Here is a 17,134-nt window from a genome sequence, read left to right on the forward strand (position 1 = left end):
GGGGGAGGCCTGGCTCATTTTTGTACACTAGGGCTTGGTACTCCTGGCCGAGGCCAGCCTGCGTCTGCTCGCTCTGGGGAGGCAGATAGAGTCCCAGGGGCAGGTTTTCACAGCGCCCCATTGGGGAGCAGCCGGCGGGCTCCCGTGGCCCTCGGGGGAAGCACGTGGCCAGGGTGGGGAGCCCTGAGAGCTGGTAGCACCGACTGCCCTGCGTGGCGGCGTTGCGCCCGCTCCTACCAGGCTGCAGCCACCCCGCCGGGCTAGCGCAGACTGGAGTGGAGGGGCGGCGCAGTGCGGAGCCGCCAAGGGAGCAGGGAGGCGGCGCTGCTCAGAGGCTGCGGCTGCCTCCTCGCAGCAGGGGGCGGGGCTCGTTCCGCCGACTGCAGCCCCCGGCCGGCGCGAGCCTGGGAGGGCAGTGCCGAGCCGAGCCGAGCCGAGCCGGGACCGCCTCCTCGTCCTTCCTCTAGCAAACATGGCTGCAGCCGCAGCCGCCCCGGCCGTGAAGGTAAGAGGCGCTGCGGGCTCCCGCCCGGGCCCCGGCGGAAGGGAGATCCCCCCCCGCTCAGCCTCTGCCCCCCGGGAGCCCCTGGCGACCGCCGCGGGGCGCGGACTAGTCCGGCTGGCGCACGTGGGCTCCGAGGGAGGCGCCTCTGCTGCTGGGTGCATGTGGCAGGCTCCTGCCTGCGCCGCCCCGCCGGGGTGCGGGGCACATGGGCACGGGGTGAGCAGCGTCTGCCCTGCCCACCCGTCTGCGCCCGCTTCAGCACAGCGCCCTCCCTGCTGCGGGGCACGGCGCCCCCACCCGTCCGGCAGGGCCCTGCTGCTCGTGTTACACGGCACCCCCCAGTGGGCACAGTGCGGACATGTTGAGGCCTCCAACATGTGTCCTTGTCTACTAAAAGTCACTTCATAGGGTTTTCTTTTCGGATATGGAGGGGAGGCAGGGAGCTGCGTTCATTTACAGTTGCCAGAAAGACTCACAGGGTGCTGCTTCAGCCAAATCAGCAGCAGCAGCTGAGCATGACAAGGCAACAACTCTGGGTGTCTAAGACTCCAACCTTTAAAAGGAAAAGTTAGACACTGTTGTTGCGCTAAGAATCCTGTGCTCAACCTACAGCTATTTCTGGGCTCTGGTCAAACAGTGGGTAAAAGCATAATTATTAAATGTATTGGTGTCTTGTTTACTGCAGGTTTGCCAGGTATTGATTTGTTAACTGCCTGCTGGTTCGGGGATTTGCTTCCTCCCCAACTCCATGTATAGTACCGGGTGCTATAGTTAAGGCTATGGGCCCCGCAGAATTCTGTTATAATCCTATCGTCACTTACCCCACTTTCTGAAAATTGCAAATGATCCTGCATATGGATCTTGTGGAATAAGAGCTAGGAGAGGCCAGGTTCATCCACACTGAGGCTCTGTGCCCCCTCCCTGGGAGCTCCGCTGCAAGGGTCCACTATCCTCCAGCTCGTGTGATAATTGACTCTGTTAATACTGATTGAGCATTAATTTAGGTGTTGAGATTGTAAATTCTTTGGGGGCAGGGACTCCCTTCTGTTTTATGTTTGTACTATAGCCTGTACAATGGGGTCTCTAGGCACTATAATACACACCAATGACCGAGGCACCGTAGTTAAAGCTGTTATGCTTAGCCCTTAGCCCCACTCTGTAAGACAAGCCTTTTGGACCTGGGAATCAAGGAGGACTGGAAGAAGCTCCCACAGTTCTTGAGGTCAATGTGTAGACAAGCAATTTTCCCTTGTCTTGAGAGAAAAGGGAAGCTAATCTGGGAGTATCCCAGTTGGTGTTTGCCTTGCCCCATCTGCCTTTTCTGTGGTTGGGGTAGTCTCCCTCACAGGGATATCTGTCCATTGAGGAACTATCTGAGCAGCTGTGTCCCTGACAACCCACAGGAAGGTCTAGGAAAGCAGGACTTGCTGTAGCAGTAAACTCTATGGTTCCATGCTGCCACTAGGCCCAACTGCTGTGTTGCCTAACTCCAGCCTCTTCTGACCAACCCCAAGGCCTGGGAAACAGGAAGAGGAATAGGAGCAGCCGGACCAGCTTGTGGAAGGGAAGCATGAAGTCCAGTGCTGGAGCTGATGTGGTTTCTCTTCTTCGAGTGGTCACAGCCGTGTATTCCCCTTGGGTGCACGCACACCTGAGTGGAATATGTATCTGCACCCACCTCTCAAAAAACAGTGGTTACAGGTAAACAACTGGCTTTTATCTGTCAGTTCCTCATGTCAAAGGTTCAGCTGCTCTAATGAGCCTTTGCTGGCTCTTTTAGAGAGAACTACCTGCCTGGGAGGCTGTCCCCTGTCCCCAAGCATGGTTAGCACAGCTGTGGCACAAGGAAAAAGGGATGGTGATTTCCCCCAGCTCCTAGTTAGTGTATCTTCTCTTTGCAGCAAACTTACTCTGACTCTGCATTGCCCCTCCCCACTGTGAAGCACTCCTCCCTTCCTCCCTAGCTCTCTGCAGTGGCTTCCAGTTGTTGCCAAAGGGTAGATAAGGGTGCTGGCCCATGCCTCTAAGATTCATTCCCTCCCATATTGCACTAGGTTATCCTCCTATTTCCCAATCTCCATTGTTCCATCTGCAACCACCCCCAAAATCCCTACCCACTCTCATATTCCCCCAACACCCTGGGTAGGTTGGGGGGCATACCTTTCCCCCAGCAATGCCCATCAGTGTAATCCCTTCCCCCACCTCCCCATCCCTGTAATGATGACAGTCTGCTCCTCATTCCTGCAGCCTGACATAAGACCTTCCCTGGATTGGTGGCATTCCCAGAGATGAAAGCTGTCTGGGGACTGTGATGGTAGCTCCTCAAACAGCATCATAGGAAAGCACCCTTCTGACCAGGGGTGGCTCTAGCTTTTTTGCCGCCCCAAGCACGGCAGGCAGGCCACCTTCGGCGGCTTGTCTGCGGGAGGTCCCCGGTCCCGCAGATTTGGTGACATGCCTGTGGGAGGTCCACCAGTCCCGCGGCTTCGGCGTACCCGCCGCTGAATCCCCGGGACCGGCAGACCTCCCGCAGGCATGCCGCTGAATTCGCGGGACCGGCAGACCTCCCGCAGGCATGCCGCCGAATCCGTGGGACCGGGGACCTCCCGCAGGCAAGCTGCCGAAGGCAGCCTGACTGCTGCCCTCGCAGGGACCGGCAGGGCGCCCCCTGTGGCTTGCTGCCCCAGGCACGCGCTTGGAGCGTTGGTACCTGGAGCTGCCGCTGCCTCTGACACTACATGTGAGTTTAAATTGTCAGCTTTCTATTACAAAGGGAGTGTGTTCAAATCCCATTGCATCTGTGATTTTTGTTACTAGAAATTTAGAAATAGAATCTATTTTCTATTAGTGGAACTAAGTTTTGCTGTGATTTTTAAAGCAGAAAATAAAAAATGGTGTCACATTGATTGTGTTTTGGGAGGAGGGAAGGCGTAAGAGTAAGGTCAGTTAGGAAAAAGAACAGTTTGGCTGTATTGTGGATTCTCAACCAGGGAGTCACAATCACCCTGCCCCGCCCATATTGCTGAATGAGAGGGGTTACAGCTATATCCTGGCTAGACAAAAAAGTAGTAGTGAAAACTGAGGAGGTAGCCCAAGTTCTACAGACATCGGCCAGTTTCATCAGCCAACTGATAATATGGTGAAGAACCCCATATCTCCAGTTTGCATTGTTCTCTTTAATTACTGGATAGAATAATTCAGGTTGAAAAGCACTCTCTGCGGAAATTATCCTCAATCTTAAATTCTAGGCTGCAGTTATGTTGGCAGATATGTGGTTCCCAACTAAAAAAAACTTGATTATTAACCCTCTTTATTCATTTTTTTTTTTTTAGAATTTCAATGAATAATAAAAACATTTCACAATTTCTATCCTGATTTGTATGAGTTACAAAATTCAGCAAACACTGAAGAGTATGTGAACAATTTCCAGCCTGTGTTAGGATTGTGGTTTGTGATTGGTCCCATAAGGATATGTCTATGCTGCAGTCAAAGGTCCAATAGCAGCTTTTGTAGACATACTACCACTAGACATACTTCCTGGGCAAATTCTGTGCCAAAAAAATTCAAAATTCTGCGCACAAAATTTGAAATTCTGCCAAATTCTGCATATTTTATTTGTCAATAGCACAATATAATCACTCCAGTTTCAATTATTTTGGTAACTTATTTCAAAATACCTGTCAGCAAGTATGTCAACAATATAGATGACAATGAAAAAATATTCCCCCAGGAGTAGAGAGTTAAAGAAACCCAATTGGGGGCATACTGGAGGGGGCTGTGTGGGCCCCCTCCAGAGCCCAAATACCTGAACTCCCTCCCCCCAGAGTCCAGCTATGAAGCATATCCCAGCTCCAGAACCCTCTTCCCCCCCACACCCAGAGCCCAGCTGCAGGGCACCCCCAGAGCCCAGATGCCCACACCTCCCTCCCCCCACAGCCCAGCTGCAGGGCACCGCAAAAGCCCAGGCACCTGCACCTCCCTCTCCCCAGAGCCCAGCCACCGACAACTGCATTCCGCTCCCCCCAGAGCCCAGCTACGAGGCACCTCCTGGCACAGACACCTGCACCCCCCTCTCCCAGGACCTGTACTCCCCCGAGCTTCTTTACTATCCCCCGTGGGGACGCGGTGCCCTTCCTCACCCTTTGCCAGAGCCAGGACTCCTAGGCCTTCTCCCGTCCACGGGCGGATGAGGATCAAACAAGGCTGCAGAGCCTCCATCCCCACCGGGCTGGTGCTCTGTGAGCTGCAATGCCCCTAATGGCCACCAATTCTGCAGGGGAAACATCAAATTCTGCATTTCGCAGTGGCGCAGAATTCCCCCAGGCATAACAGCTAGTACAGCTAAAAATAGCACTGAAGATGCAGCAGCGCTGGCTTCAATGCAGGCTCTGTAAACCTATGCAGGGACACGAGTACGTTTTCACGTTGCTAGTCTGTGCAGAAGTCCATAGGTGCTGAAACTAGAGGTGAAGGGAGGTGTGCTGCAGCATCTCCTGGCTTGAAGTCAGGGTGGATTTAAATCATGATTTAAATGACTAGTCAGGAAGGCTCGATTTAATCATGGTTTTCTACATAAAAGTGCATTCTTGTTGGTTGTTATAACCTTAATACATATTCTTCATAACTCAGAGATAGATGTAGGTTTCATTTTTAGAAGGTACACACTATACTTAAACAGTGATTTATTTTGAAAACTTTTTAGATTAGTTTTACAGCTATATCAGAATATTAATGATTGTTTGGTTATTTCATTTACCAAAGGTAATTGAAGCAGATATTTATGAAGTCATTGGGAGGTGAACCATCTCCAATTCAGCAGGTTAATCATTAATATTTGGAGGATTTTCTTGCCACACTGTATTAGGAGGAGAACATCACCAGACAAACATTTTAAATTATTTATTTAACTAAAACAACGTTAAGTAGTCTGGATTTTTTTCTTCAACAGCAAACATATAATATTATTTTAACAAAAAAGCATATATCCCTTCCTTCTCACATTTATCTCCAGACTTCTTCTTCTTCTTGTCCAGATCTATTACGCCCCCAACAATCTTCTATTCATTGAACTTTTTGAAACTTTGCACTTTTAGAGAGAGGTAAGGGATTGACTCTGTGTACACAAATTTGCAGAGGGACAATAGAGTTGAGGTCTGTTATTTCTCACCTCTATATATTATTTATTTATTTAAAAACATTTTTGCTGTTAACAAGCATGTTACCTCTGGAGACACAAATGCACAGTTTGAGAACTGCAAAACAAAGCATCTCTGATGGTATCTTCTAGACTGAGCACTGAGTCTCATAGGGGAGATAGAAAGATTAACCTAAATAATCTATACAGAAGCCTGTGGAACCCCATAAGATTGGGTCCCTAATCCATGAACTATTGGAATTCATTTACAACACTTTTCTTAAACATTACATGAATATATTGTCTCATACTATAGAATTAGAATTTATAATCCCTATTCCATGATGAGATATATTTGAGCTATAATGTATCTTCATTAAAACTATCTTTAGTTAGGTTTTTTCCTCAAAAAGCATTTTATAAAAAAAATCCGATGTAAATAAAAAAATCATTGATTTTTATCCACCCTGCTTGAAGTGGTTTCCATTATATACAGGATTTACAGTGGGGTTCAATGTCTCTCAGCACCCCCACAATACAAATTGTTCCTGCACCCCTGCAGAAGTCCATGCCGGTGTCATCTCTGCTATTTTTAGTGTACTAGTTAGATTAATGCTAGTGTGGGTATGTCTACGTGACCTGCAAGTCCCACCTTTGATTGCCTTGTTGATGTTGTTTCTACTCCATATGAGGATGACTGAAACTTTGGAACAGGAGAATCTTGAGTAATAAATATCCCATAATACTTCAGGTACAGTTTTCAGGCAAATAATCATAGCATTCAGGACTCTTGAGTATTTTCATGAACAAACCAGCATTTGTCCAAATACTCATGATCTGTGAATAACACTAAGGCAAAAATCTCCATTCTTATTACAAAAATTATAAGAAAATATTATTGTGATTTATTTTTCTTCCCTAGTCTGCCTATTTGGATTATATTAAGGATTTAATTGTTTGCCTGCAATAACACACATACAGCACAAGGTGGCGCCAAAAGGAAAAAAATCTGTTTAAATACTACCGCACAGCAGATGACATGAAGCAGGCTTTCACATGAAAAAGTATTTGGCACATAACAAGGACCACAGTCTTTGCTTATTGAAAAGAGATGCCTGATGAGCTAATTGCAGTATAATGACAGGGCATCTGTAGGGTTTCTATAAACATAGGGCTGTAGAAATTGAGAGCAAGAGACAGATTTTTGGTTTAGATTTAAGTCACTGGGATTTCCACTTGGTGCTTTTTTTTTATTATTATTTTGTTAAGAGATACAAACCCTTAGCTGTACAGCTAGAAAACATTCTGAGAGTTTAGATAACATGCTTTTATTACTGACAAGGTATTGGGGGGGAAGACAAAAATGGGGGGGTTGTGTATGTGTGGGGGGGTTGTTTGTTTTTAAAAGCTCAACATGATTTGAGTTCTTCCACTTAAAACTGAGACAAACACTGCAACAGTAACTGCCAATTGAAAAAAGCAATTTTTTTGCTGTGTGTAACAGAGGGTGAAATTATTTCTTTACGTGCCAACAGTGTGCTTGGGGACCACACAATTAAAAACAGCCCCTGCTCTGAAGAGCCTAATCTAATTCCCATTGAAGTCAGTGGAAAACCTCCCATTGACTTAAGTGGGAGTTGGATCAGACCCTAAAAGATACAAAGACGACTGGTTCCACTGGGAAGCCAAAGGAAGGTATAACTTGGAAGTGTATGTTTCTTTCTCATTGTGTTATTAATTTTATTGTGAAGGCTGCACAACTTGGTTGGATTGAAGTACGCATTAATCAATCAGTTTGTCCTCAGTATTCATTGTGAACATGTGGCACTGACAGTTTAACCGTTTTGCTTTTCTGACTGACACAAGAGGACATGCGCAAAATCTTTATTCCTATGGATGTCGCTTTATTGAAGAAGTCAGTGTTTGCTAAAACTAAATGGAGATTCCCTTTTTGTTGCTAGTACTATGCTGGAACTTGTTAACTCTATGCAGACTGCACCAGAACACAAAGCTTAAAAAAAAAACCACAACAACCCCGTATCCCCAGCAGAATATGAATTCACATTCTCCATACTTTCACTAACAGAAGATGCCGCTAAGCTGGCTGTGAATACTGTCCCCCTATCAGACACTCTGTGTAGAGGTCTGGGGTTTCTCAGGTTGGCGGTAGAGCCAAGAACAGAAATGGTGTTTCTTTGTACGTGTGTTAAGTTGGCTTGGTAGCAGCAGGGGGAGCTGGTACTACTGTAAGGGTAATTGCTGATTTGTTGTGGGCCTTGGTTGGAAAGCAAACTCCACATATGGGAATTAGCTTTTTATAACACAAATATAGAGTTATGCTAAACCACATTGTTACATTTCAGGTATTATTAAGCACCACTCTTTGAAGGTTACAAGGTTTAAAAAGAATACTTTAAGCCCAAAAGTGGGTCCAGTGGCACAACTACAAAGTCCCAGTGGGGGTTCTGTCCATAGTGGAAGTGTTCTCAGGCCCCTTTCCAGCATTCTTCTGGGTAAGCTAGGTTGAGTAACTTGTAAAATAGGGTGTCTGTGTAGGTGCAGTGGGTTAGCTGGACTACAGGTCCTTAAATCTAGAAGGATGCATAATTCATTCGGGCAGCTGAGCTGATCAAAACTAGAATTTCTATTCTGTGGGAAATTCCAGCATTTCAAAAAAATTTCATTCTGAATTGGAATGAAAATTTCCCACAAAACGTTTTGTTTTGGGTCATGTTTGTTTCAGTTGTGGCTTTTATATATTTTAATATTTTATACTTTTATATTTTTGATTAGGATTTAAAGAATTTAAAATGATATGAAATAGTGATTGGTAATTTGAAATTGGTATTTGATTTGCTCATTTCTGGTATTCTGACTGGTCATTTGTAATATAATTATTTTGTTATGCCATTTTACAAGAATAAAAAATTATAAATAAATTTAAAAACAAAAACGTTGTTTCAAAACACAATATACCAAAACATTTGTATAAGTTTTAAATGGAATGTTCCAACCTTATCAAAATGCTTGGTTTCAGTTTTTTTCTAAATTAAATTTTTATCCAAATCAACACTCAGTGGAGCATTTTGACCAATTGACATTTTCCAATGGAATAACATTTCTTCAGACATTTTTTGACCAGCTCTAGATTTAATGGTTTCGATCTGTCTCCTTTTTTATGTGTGAGTTGGTGAAATACTCCTATGTCTGAAGATTACCTTTAAAGTAGCACAAATTAGTGCAGAGGCATAGTTCCCTCTCATATTATTGTTTTTCAAAAGAAATCCCTAGTTACCGTCTAAGACGTTGCTGGGACCTCCTGCGTCTCCAGCAAAGAGAAGTTGAATGGACATCGTATCATAGAACTGGAAGGGACCTCGAGAGGTCATCTAGTCCAGTCCCCTGCACTCGTGGCAGGACTAAGTATGGTGTTTGACACCCAGGTGTTTGTCTAACCTGCTTTTAAAAATCTCCAATGATTTTCCACAAACTCCCTAGGCAATTTATTCCGGTGCTTAACCACTCTGACAGTTAGGAAGTTTTTCCTAATGTCCAATCTAAACTGCTCCTGCTGCAATTTAAGACCATTGCTTCTTGTCTATCCTCAGAGATTAAGAAAAACAAGGAGGAAGAAGAATTGTAACAACCTTTTACATACTTGAAAACTGTTATCCTGTCCCCTCTCAGTCTTCTCTTTTCCAGACTAAACAAACCCAATTTTTTTCAATCTTCCCTCATAGGTCATGTTTTCTAGACCTTTAATCATTTTTGTTGCTCTTCTCTGGACTCTCTCCAATTTGTCCACATCCTTCCTGAAATGTGGCGCCCAGAACTGGACACAATACTCCAGCTTAGGCCTAATCAGAGTGGAGTAGAGCAGAAGAATTACTTCTTGTGTCTTGCTTACAACATTCCTGCTAATACATCCCAGAATGATGTTCGCTTTTTTTTGCAACAGCGTTACACTGTTGACTCATATTTAGCTTGTAGTGCACTATGACCCCCAGATCTTCTTAGGCAGTCATTTCCCATTTTGTATGTGTGCAACTGATTGCTCCTTCCTAAATGAAGTACTTTGCATTTGTCCTTATTGAATTTCATTCTATTTACTTCAGACCATTTCTCCAGTTTGTCCAGATCATTTTGAATCTTAAGCCTATCCTCCAAAGCACTTGCAATCCCTCCCAGCTTGGTATCGTCCGCAAACTTTATAAGTGTACTCTCTATGCCATTATCTAAATCATTGATGAACGTATTGAGCAGAACCGGACCCAGAACTGATCCCTGCAGGACCCCACGCATTATGCCCTTCCAGCATGACTGTGAACCACTGATAACTATTTTTTGGGTACGGTTTTCCAACCAGTTTTGCACCCACCTTATAGTAGTTCCATCTAGGTTGCATTTCCCTACTTTATTTATGAGACGGTCATGCGAGACAGTATCAAAAGCTTTACTAAAGTCAAGATATACCACGTCTACCGCTTCCCACCTATCCACAAGGCTTGTTACCCTGTCAAAAAAAAGCTATCAGGTTGGTTTGACACAATTTGTTTTTGTCGAATCCATGCTGACTGTTACTTATCACCTTATTGTCTTCTAGATGTTTGCAAATTGATTGCTTAATTATTTGCTCCATTATCTTTCCGGGTACAGAAGTTAAGCTGACTGGTCTGTAATTCCCCGGGTCGTCCTTATTTCCCTTTTTATAGATTGGCACTATATTTGCCCTTTCCAGTCTTCTGGAATCTCTCCTGTCTTCCATGACTTCTCAGAGGTAATTGCTAATGGCTCAGATATCTCCTCAGTCAGCTCCTTAAGTATTCTAGGGATGCATTTCATCAGGCCCTGGTGACTTGAAGACATCTAATTTCTCCAAGTAATTTTTAACTCGTTCTTTCCCTATTTTAGCCTCTTCTGATCCTACTTCATTATCGCTGGCATTCACTATGTTAGATGTCCAATCACCACCAACCTTCTTGGTGAAAACCAAAACAAAGAAGTCATTAAGCACCTCTGCCATTTCCACATTTTCTGTTATTATTTTCCCCCCTCATTGAGTAATGGGCCTACCCTGTCCTTGGTCTTCCTCTCGCTTCTAATGTATTTGTAGAACGTTTTCTTGTTACCCTTAATGTCTCTAGCTAGTTTGATCTCTTTTTGTGCCTTGGCTTTCTAATTTTGTCCCTACATACTTGTGTTATTTGTTTATATTCATCCTTTGTAATTTGACCTAGTTTCCACTTTTTGTAGGACTCTCTTTTGATTTTTTAGATCATTGAAGATCTCCTGGTTAAGCCAGGGTGGTCTCTTGCCATACTTCCTATCTTTCCTACGTATATTGCAGGCAAGCAAGGAAGGCTTTTTTGGTTGACAGCTTCCATCCTGGGTAAAAGTCTGTGTGCTCAGCGTGAATGTCTTACACAATTTAACCTCAGATAAAATGGTGTGGGGCACTGTGCAGGTTTGGATAACTGAATGCTTTGCTGAACCGGGGCGTTAGTCAGCTAAGTAATACATTTTTTCAAGGAGGCTACATGGCCTGAAAGTTAGTAACTTCTCAGCTAGTAGCTTCATGTCAGGCAAATCTAACTAGTTGCCAACACACTTTCCTTTTTGTCTCTCCCCCATGCATCTAGAAGCAACTGCTATTGGGAGAGGAAGAAGCTTATGAGCCATACCTTAATGGCAATCAGGGTTAAAGATATCAATAAGACAGTTCAGGTGTTGCATTTCTGGGGATCGTTATGTCCCCAGTGACCAGAGGTACTCAGTCTTTGTCCTTGTTCTTCCCATTGCAGAAAAGGTGTACCACAATTTCATATGAATACTATCTGTGGTACAGCCTTGATTACAGCATAGGTTACGCTGATCTCTTTGGCATCAGTTATCAACTTTGCCCGTTAACATCCATATTTACTTTCACATTAGGGATAAATGATTAATCAGTGACTCTTTCTTTGTGCTGTTTGATAACTTTTAAATTTGGTGTCTGTATGACCTGGGGAGTCGTAGTCAAGCCTTTGTACTTGGGAAAATTAAATGAAATATGGCCTAAAGTGACATGGTACAACTATGTTTGCAAGTCTTCATGAGAAACTTGAGCTGTAGCTATAATGATTGGTGCTTTTTGGATCCATGGTTCTGGGCCCATCTCAAGCATAGATGAATCAAAAAATAAATTGTGTAGCTGGCTAGAAATCCAGGAAAAAGAACAGGAGTACTTGTGGCACCTTAGAGACTAACAAATTTATTAGAGCATAAATAATAAATAATAAATTTGTTAGTCTCTAAGGTGCCACAAGTACTCCTGTTCTTTTTGCGGATACAGACTAACACGGCTGCTACTCTGAAACCTGTCATAGAAATCCAGGGTTAGTGTCACTGTCAGATTTAAAATGCAATGTAATCTCTAGAGTTCTAATACTTATTTTTGTTTGTTTGTAAGATTGGAATTATTGGTGGAACTGGTCTGGACGATCCTGACATCTTGGAAGGAAGAACAGAAAAATATGTGGATACTCCTTATGGCAAGGTCTGTATAATATTTTTCTTATGGCTTGCTAAGATGCCTTTTTTTTTTTTTTCTTCTTCTTAAAGAGACTGTTACTTGTGTGCTTTATGGTAAGTTTTTCAGCCTTTGTGTAAATGGAGGTACAAAGGAGACACTGCTCACAATAGTACCGACTGTTGGTCAGTGTAATAGAGTCCTCTGAGGGTCCAGCATCCAGCCTCACCCCCCCCCCCAGGACAGCTTTTCAGTCCAGTTCCTCACCCGTGTGTGGGCTTAGCATCATCTTGTGTTTTCAGTGTCCTTGCCCCCTCCTTACCATTAGGCTTATGCCCCGTCTGCAGCAGAAGAAGTTGGTAGGGCAGCCTGGGCCTTCCCACTCCACCAGGCTCTGACCCAGGTCCTATAAGAGTCTAGCACCTTGGAGTCCCTTCGGAGTTACCCTTCCTGGGTCCCTCCATCTCTCCCAACAGCTCCAAGTACAACCTAAGATATCAGTAGAAAAGGCAGCTAAACCTTCAGCCCCAACTGGGCACAGCACGCAGTCCTCTTCCCCAAAGGAGGCTTCTTCGGCACCCTTGTCCAGGATCCCTCAAGGTAAGTGTGTCTCCCTCCCTACCTCCCCCTTCTGAGCTAAGTTGCTCCCTTTTAAGCCTCCTCTGCAGTTGGAGGATGCTCTGCAGGTCGGGAGAGGTGGGGGTACCTGGGCCCAGTATTGTCCTTTAACCCCGTCGGGCCCAGTATGGGATTTGTACACTGTATCAGAGTCAGCTTATAGTGACTGCGAGAAGCCAGGTGTTCTAATGACAACCAAGTGTGGAAGAGAATACACCCCATCCTCCCCCACTGTTCTTTAAACATGATGAGATAAGCACAATGAAGAATCCATAGCCCCCGGGGTGGGATATGGTGGTTTTAAGATACCTTTGCACCTTTCCAATTCTGGCTGCTCCACAGACTCTGGCATAATTTAGACAGCCCTGGCAGCCTATGGGCCCCAGCACTACTTAGAATCTCTGCAGTATTACATGCTGCTATCATTACCCCACCTGGGTACTCCCCCTACACCAAGATTTACAAGGGGATCTTTGGGAGACAGCTTTATGGCTGTCTTTTGCTGGTCCTGTGCAGGGAGGAATTCGCTACCAGCCAGCTTCTGGGCTTTCAGAGGCTTTATGTTACTCCAGCCCTTTTACCAAGCAAAAGTGGCTGGAGCTGGGGTGAGGATCTCACCCTAAGTCTGTTTATTTAGCCAATTGTGTATACCTATAGTGCCAGCATATAGTAAGAGACAATGCCTGCCCCAAAGAGCTTGCAATAGGATGGAATAGACCAGGATGGAAGAAAAGGAGTGTTGTTATTCCCATTTTACAGGTGGGGAACTGAGGCAGAGAGAGTAAGTGACTTCATGTAAGTAGTGTATAACAAAACTGGAAATTAAACTTAAATCTTCCATAATATCTGCAGAAGAGGAGACTGAGCACTGTTCAGAACAACCATCCGTGTGATATTTTCCTGTATGTTTACCATCTTATACCAGTATAGTTCATAAGACATATGATACGTGGCAATAACAGTTATTTTATGGAGAGGAACTTCTGTGAAAACCTAAATCCTGTATATCTTTTTCATGGGGTTCAGCACTACCTTGTAGGGTCCAAGATATGGAAGGAGAACCCCACCTCCAACCAAAATGGTGTTGGGGAAGACTTTGTGAGTGTAAGGGACACTGGGAGAATGGAGTATATGTGGACAGTGGCGATTGGCCATGGTGGGGAGGTAATAAGATAAGGGAAAAGCTGAATTAGAGGTAGATATTTGAATTTCCAACTACCCTGTAAAATCTGCAAGAGTACTGGGGAGAGGATGAAGGGGACTTATTCACTTGCACCCCTCCATCTTCCCCACCCGGCTCCCAAAACTAAAACAAGAATCTCATATAGAACAGAGATCCTTTCACCTCTAAGACACTGTCTTGAATCCAGGCTAGAATAGCAAAAACAAAATAGTTGCCATCTGACATTTCCTCTGTATGATTAGCTGCTGGTTTTAGTAATGTTCTCAGTGGAAATTGTGCGTATTGGAAAATTACCATTGCAATTGACACCTTTTTATTGGCAGTCCCAGCATATAATTCTGGGGCTTTATTCACATGGAAGATTTAACTGTCCTCTTGACCTTGGAAAGGTCTCATCAGATCACAGTTTGTGGTATATTGGCAGGACAATGTGGGGACTTGCCCCGTTCCACCCGCCTGGCGCTCCTGCTGGGGGTGGGGTGGGAACAAGGGGGCTTGCCCTGCTCCGCCCGCCCTACATTCCAGCCGGAGAGCAGATCGGGGTGTGGGGGCTTGCCCGCTCCCTGGCAGGAGTCCCGGGAGGGTGGAGCAGAGGGAGCAAAACAACGTTATAAGGGAACATTGCAGGACTTTAAAGGAGTATGTTCTCTAATAGGTCAGCGACGTAATAACGAAACAACTTACGTTAAGTGTGGAGTTACTGTAGTGAAATAGTAGAATATCAGTCTGAGCAATTGAGAGGTAAAGGGATTTCTAATTGGACTGTTCAGAACTTTGTGGGTTTGTTAACATTTTCGTTTAGTTCTATCTCCTAATAAGCACATGGGTGAAAGGATACATTTGTTAAAGACTTAACACCATAACGATTCAGTTAATGTGTGAGAGTGCTCCCAGTATACCCCTGAGTCCTCCAACAGGCCTTCTAGCAAAACCATGGAAGATCAGACTCAGTAGTCCTGGTACTTTTAATGTAAAAAACAAGCAAAGAAACAACTTAAAAAAAAAAAAAAAAAGTGTTCCAGCTTTTCAGATCGTAAAGAAGCAAAAAGAGCACAGCCCCATGTTTTAAAGCTTCCTTGGCAACTCATCTTAATAATGTACTGCCAGAACAGAAGACCTCTCTGAAACTTTCGATGTTTCTTGCAAGCCCTGCCTTTTGGCTGCAACAGAACAAGTATCTTTTTACTGCTGTTTGTTTAGTGTAGGGAGCATGACGAGGAGCAGCTTAGTAGGGTGTGTGTTAAAATGAGTTACCTGAGCCGTCTTCGTCCCCTTCCCTACCTCCGCAAACTGGCCTTCTGGATAGATTGCTTTCTACATTTAATAAACCCTTCTTCATACCTAAGGGTAATGTGAGGTTCAGAAGGAACCTGGAAAATGTGACTATACAAAACAGCATGAGTGTTTTTCAGTTCTCTGATTGTCTGGCATGATCCCACAAATGACTTGAAATATCTACTAATTGTGCTTGGTTTTAAAGAAAGGAATTTGCCATCAGTATCCCAGATCTGTTTCCCCTCTCCCACTTCCTCTCATTGAGACTAAAATTGGGGGTGGAAAATATTCTGTGAGCGATTGGCACTGCCTTATCCCCATTAGCACCTAGTCCTCAAAGGTGTTGGGCACACCCACTGCAGTCAGAAGGAGTTGGGAGCACTATGGATTCATAGCATTGACCCTTGGTTAGCTGCAGCCAATATTTCTCCTTATCACTGGACTTCAAAACTACTATTACATTAAAACCTCTGTTCAGAGGACATTTCCTGAAGAACATGACTCAATTCTAAAACTGTTTTTGCAAAGGCAATCTAAAATCTTCAACAGCAAGCAAATTTTAATGCTCTCCAATTATTCTTGTCAGTCGTGAGTGTGCTGGCATCGGTTCCTACTTCACAAGCAAGGCATCTTTTGTTCTGTAGATCAGCTTTTTGTTTTTATTGAAGCAAAAGTAGGTCATATGAGGTAGAATTAACCTCCCCTTCCACCTCCACTGAAGATGACACAGTGTTTGATTAATGAACTTGGAGAATATTTAAATGAAGGTATCATGGTCCAGTTCTTTAAAGAGCTCTATTTTAGAGGATTCTGCTCTTATTTTTACATTTTTTATATACAGTGCTATATCTTACTGATAGCGTGGAGTTAGGATTTTGGGGCATTTGTTGAAAATATACATACATTGTCCTTTTAATGTGTTTACCTGCTTGTTTTTTCACTCTGTGTGTGTGTGAACATCATGTTCTTGATCTTTCTCTTCTCCTTGCTGCATTCTCTGTGGATTTGACAGTGGAGATGTTCCATTGTGAAAGCCTGATCCTGCAAACCTGTATAGAAGTAGTCCTTAATCATATGAGAATTTTCGTTGAAGTCAAAGGGAGTACTCGCATATTTATGCAAGAAAAAAATGAAATCTTATGAGTACTCCCTTTGACTTCAGTGAGAATACTCATGGGATTAAGGAGCTTCTCAACCATTAGCATATATAGCAGGGGTTGGCAACCTATGGCATGCTGCTGCCTGCCGGTGGCCGGGACCCTAGCAGGCAGCAGTGTGCCATTAAAAATTCTGCCAGGGCTGGCCCGCTCTTCTCCGCCCCTTCCGCCGGCATTTGCACATGCTTTGCTGACCTCTGTCACTTCCGGCGGGAGGTTGTGTTTCCGGGTTAGCGTGTCTGGGAAGTGGCCCCGCCGGCGGGGGCAAGAAGAGGGACCCGGGCCCCACAGGAGTCGCAGCGCCCGCGAAGCCTGTAAGTGAGGAAGGGTCTTGGGTCCCAGCTGCGCCGTGCGCTCGCCTACCCCAAGCACAGCCGGCCCCGCTCCCTGGACTCAGGCAGGCTGCCCCGGGGTTGGAACCCTGGTGCCGGGATGAGCTCGGCTCTGTACTGGGGTCGGCCACGTCCCACAGCCCGAACCCGAGCCCGGGGGCTGCGGCTCACCGCCTGCTGGACTCTGGGAACAGCTGGGTTGCGCCTCTTTTGTCACCCCAGGTCACTAGACCCCGCTCCCCTCCGGCATTGAGGGCAGAACCCAGGAGTCCGGAGCCCTAGTCTCCGTCTGCCCCCCACCCCCTCAAACAACTAGAGCCCAGCTGGAAACCTAGGAATCCAGAGTCCTCGCTCCCAGCACTCCTCCCCCGGGCGTCAGACACCAGCCTCTTCCCGGAGCCCAGGAGTCCCAACTCCCACCC

General features: G+C 45.2%; 1 protein-coding gene across 1 annotated transcript in view; it reads left to right on the forward strand.

Annotated features, from left to right (window-relative positions):
- The first annotated feature begins 472 nt into the window (after positions 1-472).
- Positions 473-17,134, forward strand: part of LOC113405297 (S-methyl-5'-thioadenosine phosphorylase) — a 66,031-nt gene continuing 49,369 nt past the window's right edge. The window contains exons 1-2 of the mRNA XM_026646358.1: positions 473-505; positions 12,088-12,174. Coding sequence (XP_026502143.1) covers positions 473-505; positions 12,088-12,174 — 120 coding nt within the window. The remainder of the gene's footprint in view (positions 506-12,087; positions 12,175-17,134) is intronic.

Source organism: Terrapene carolina, unplaced genomic scaffold (assembly GCF_002925995.2).
Source record: "Terrapene carolina triunguis isolate 2854851 unplaced genomic scaffold, T_m_triunguis-2.0 Scaffold35022, whole genome shotgun sequence".
Lineage (NCBI taxonomy): Eukaryota > Metazoa > Chordata > Testudines > Emydidae > Terrapene > Terrapene triunguis.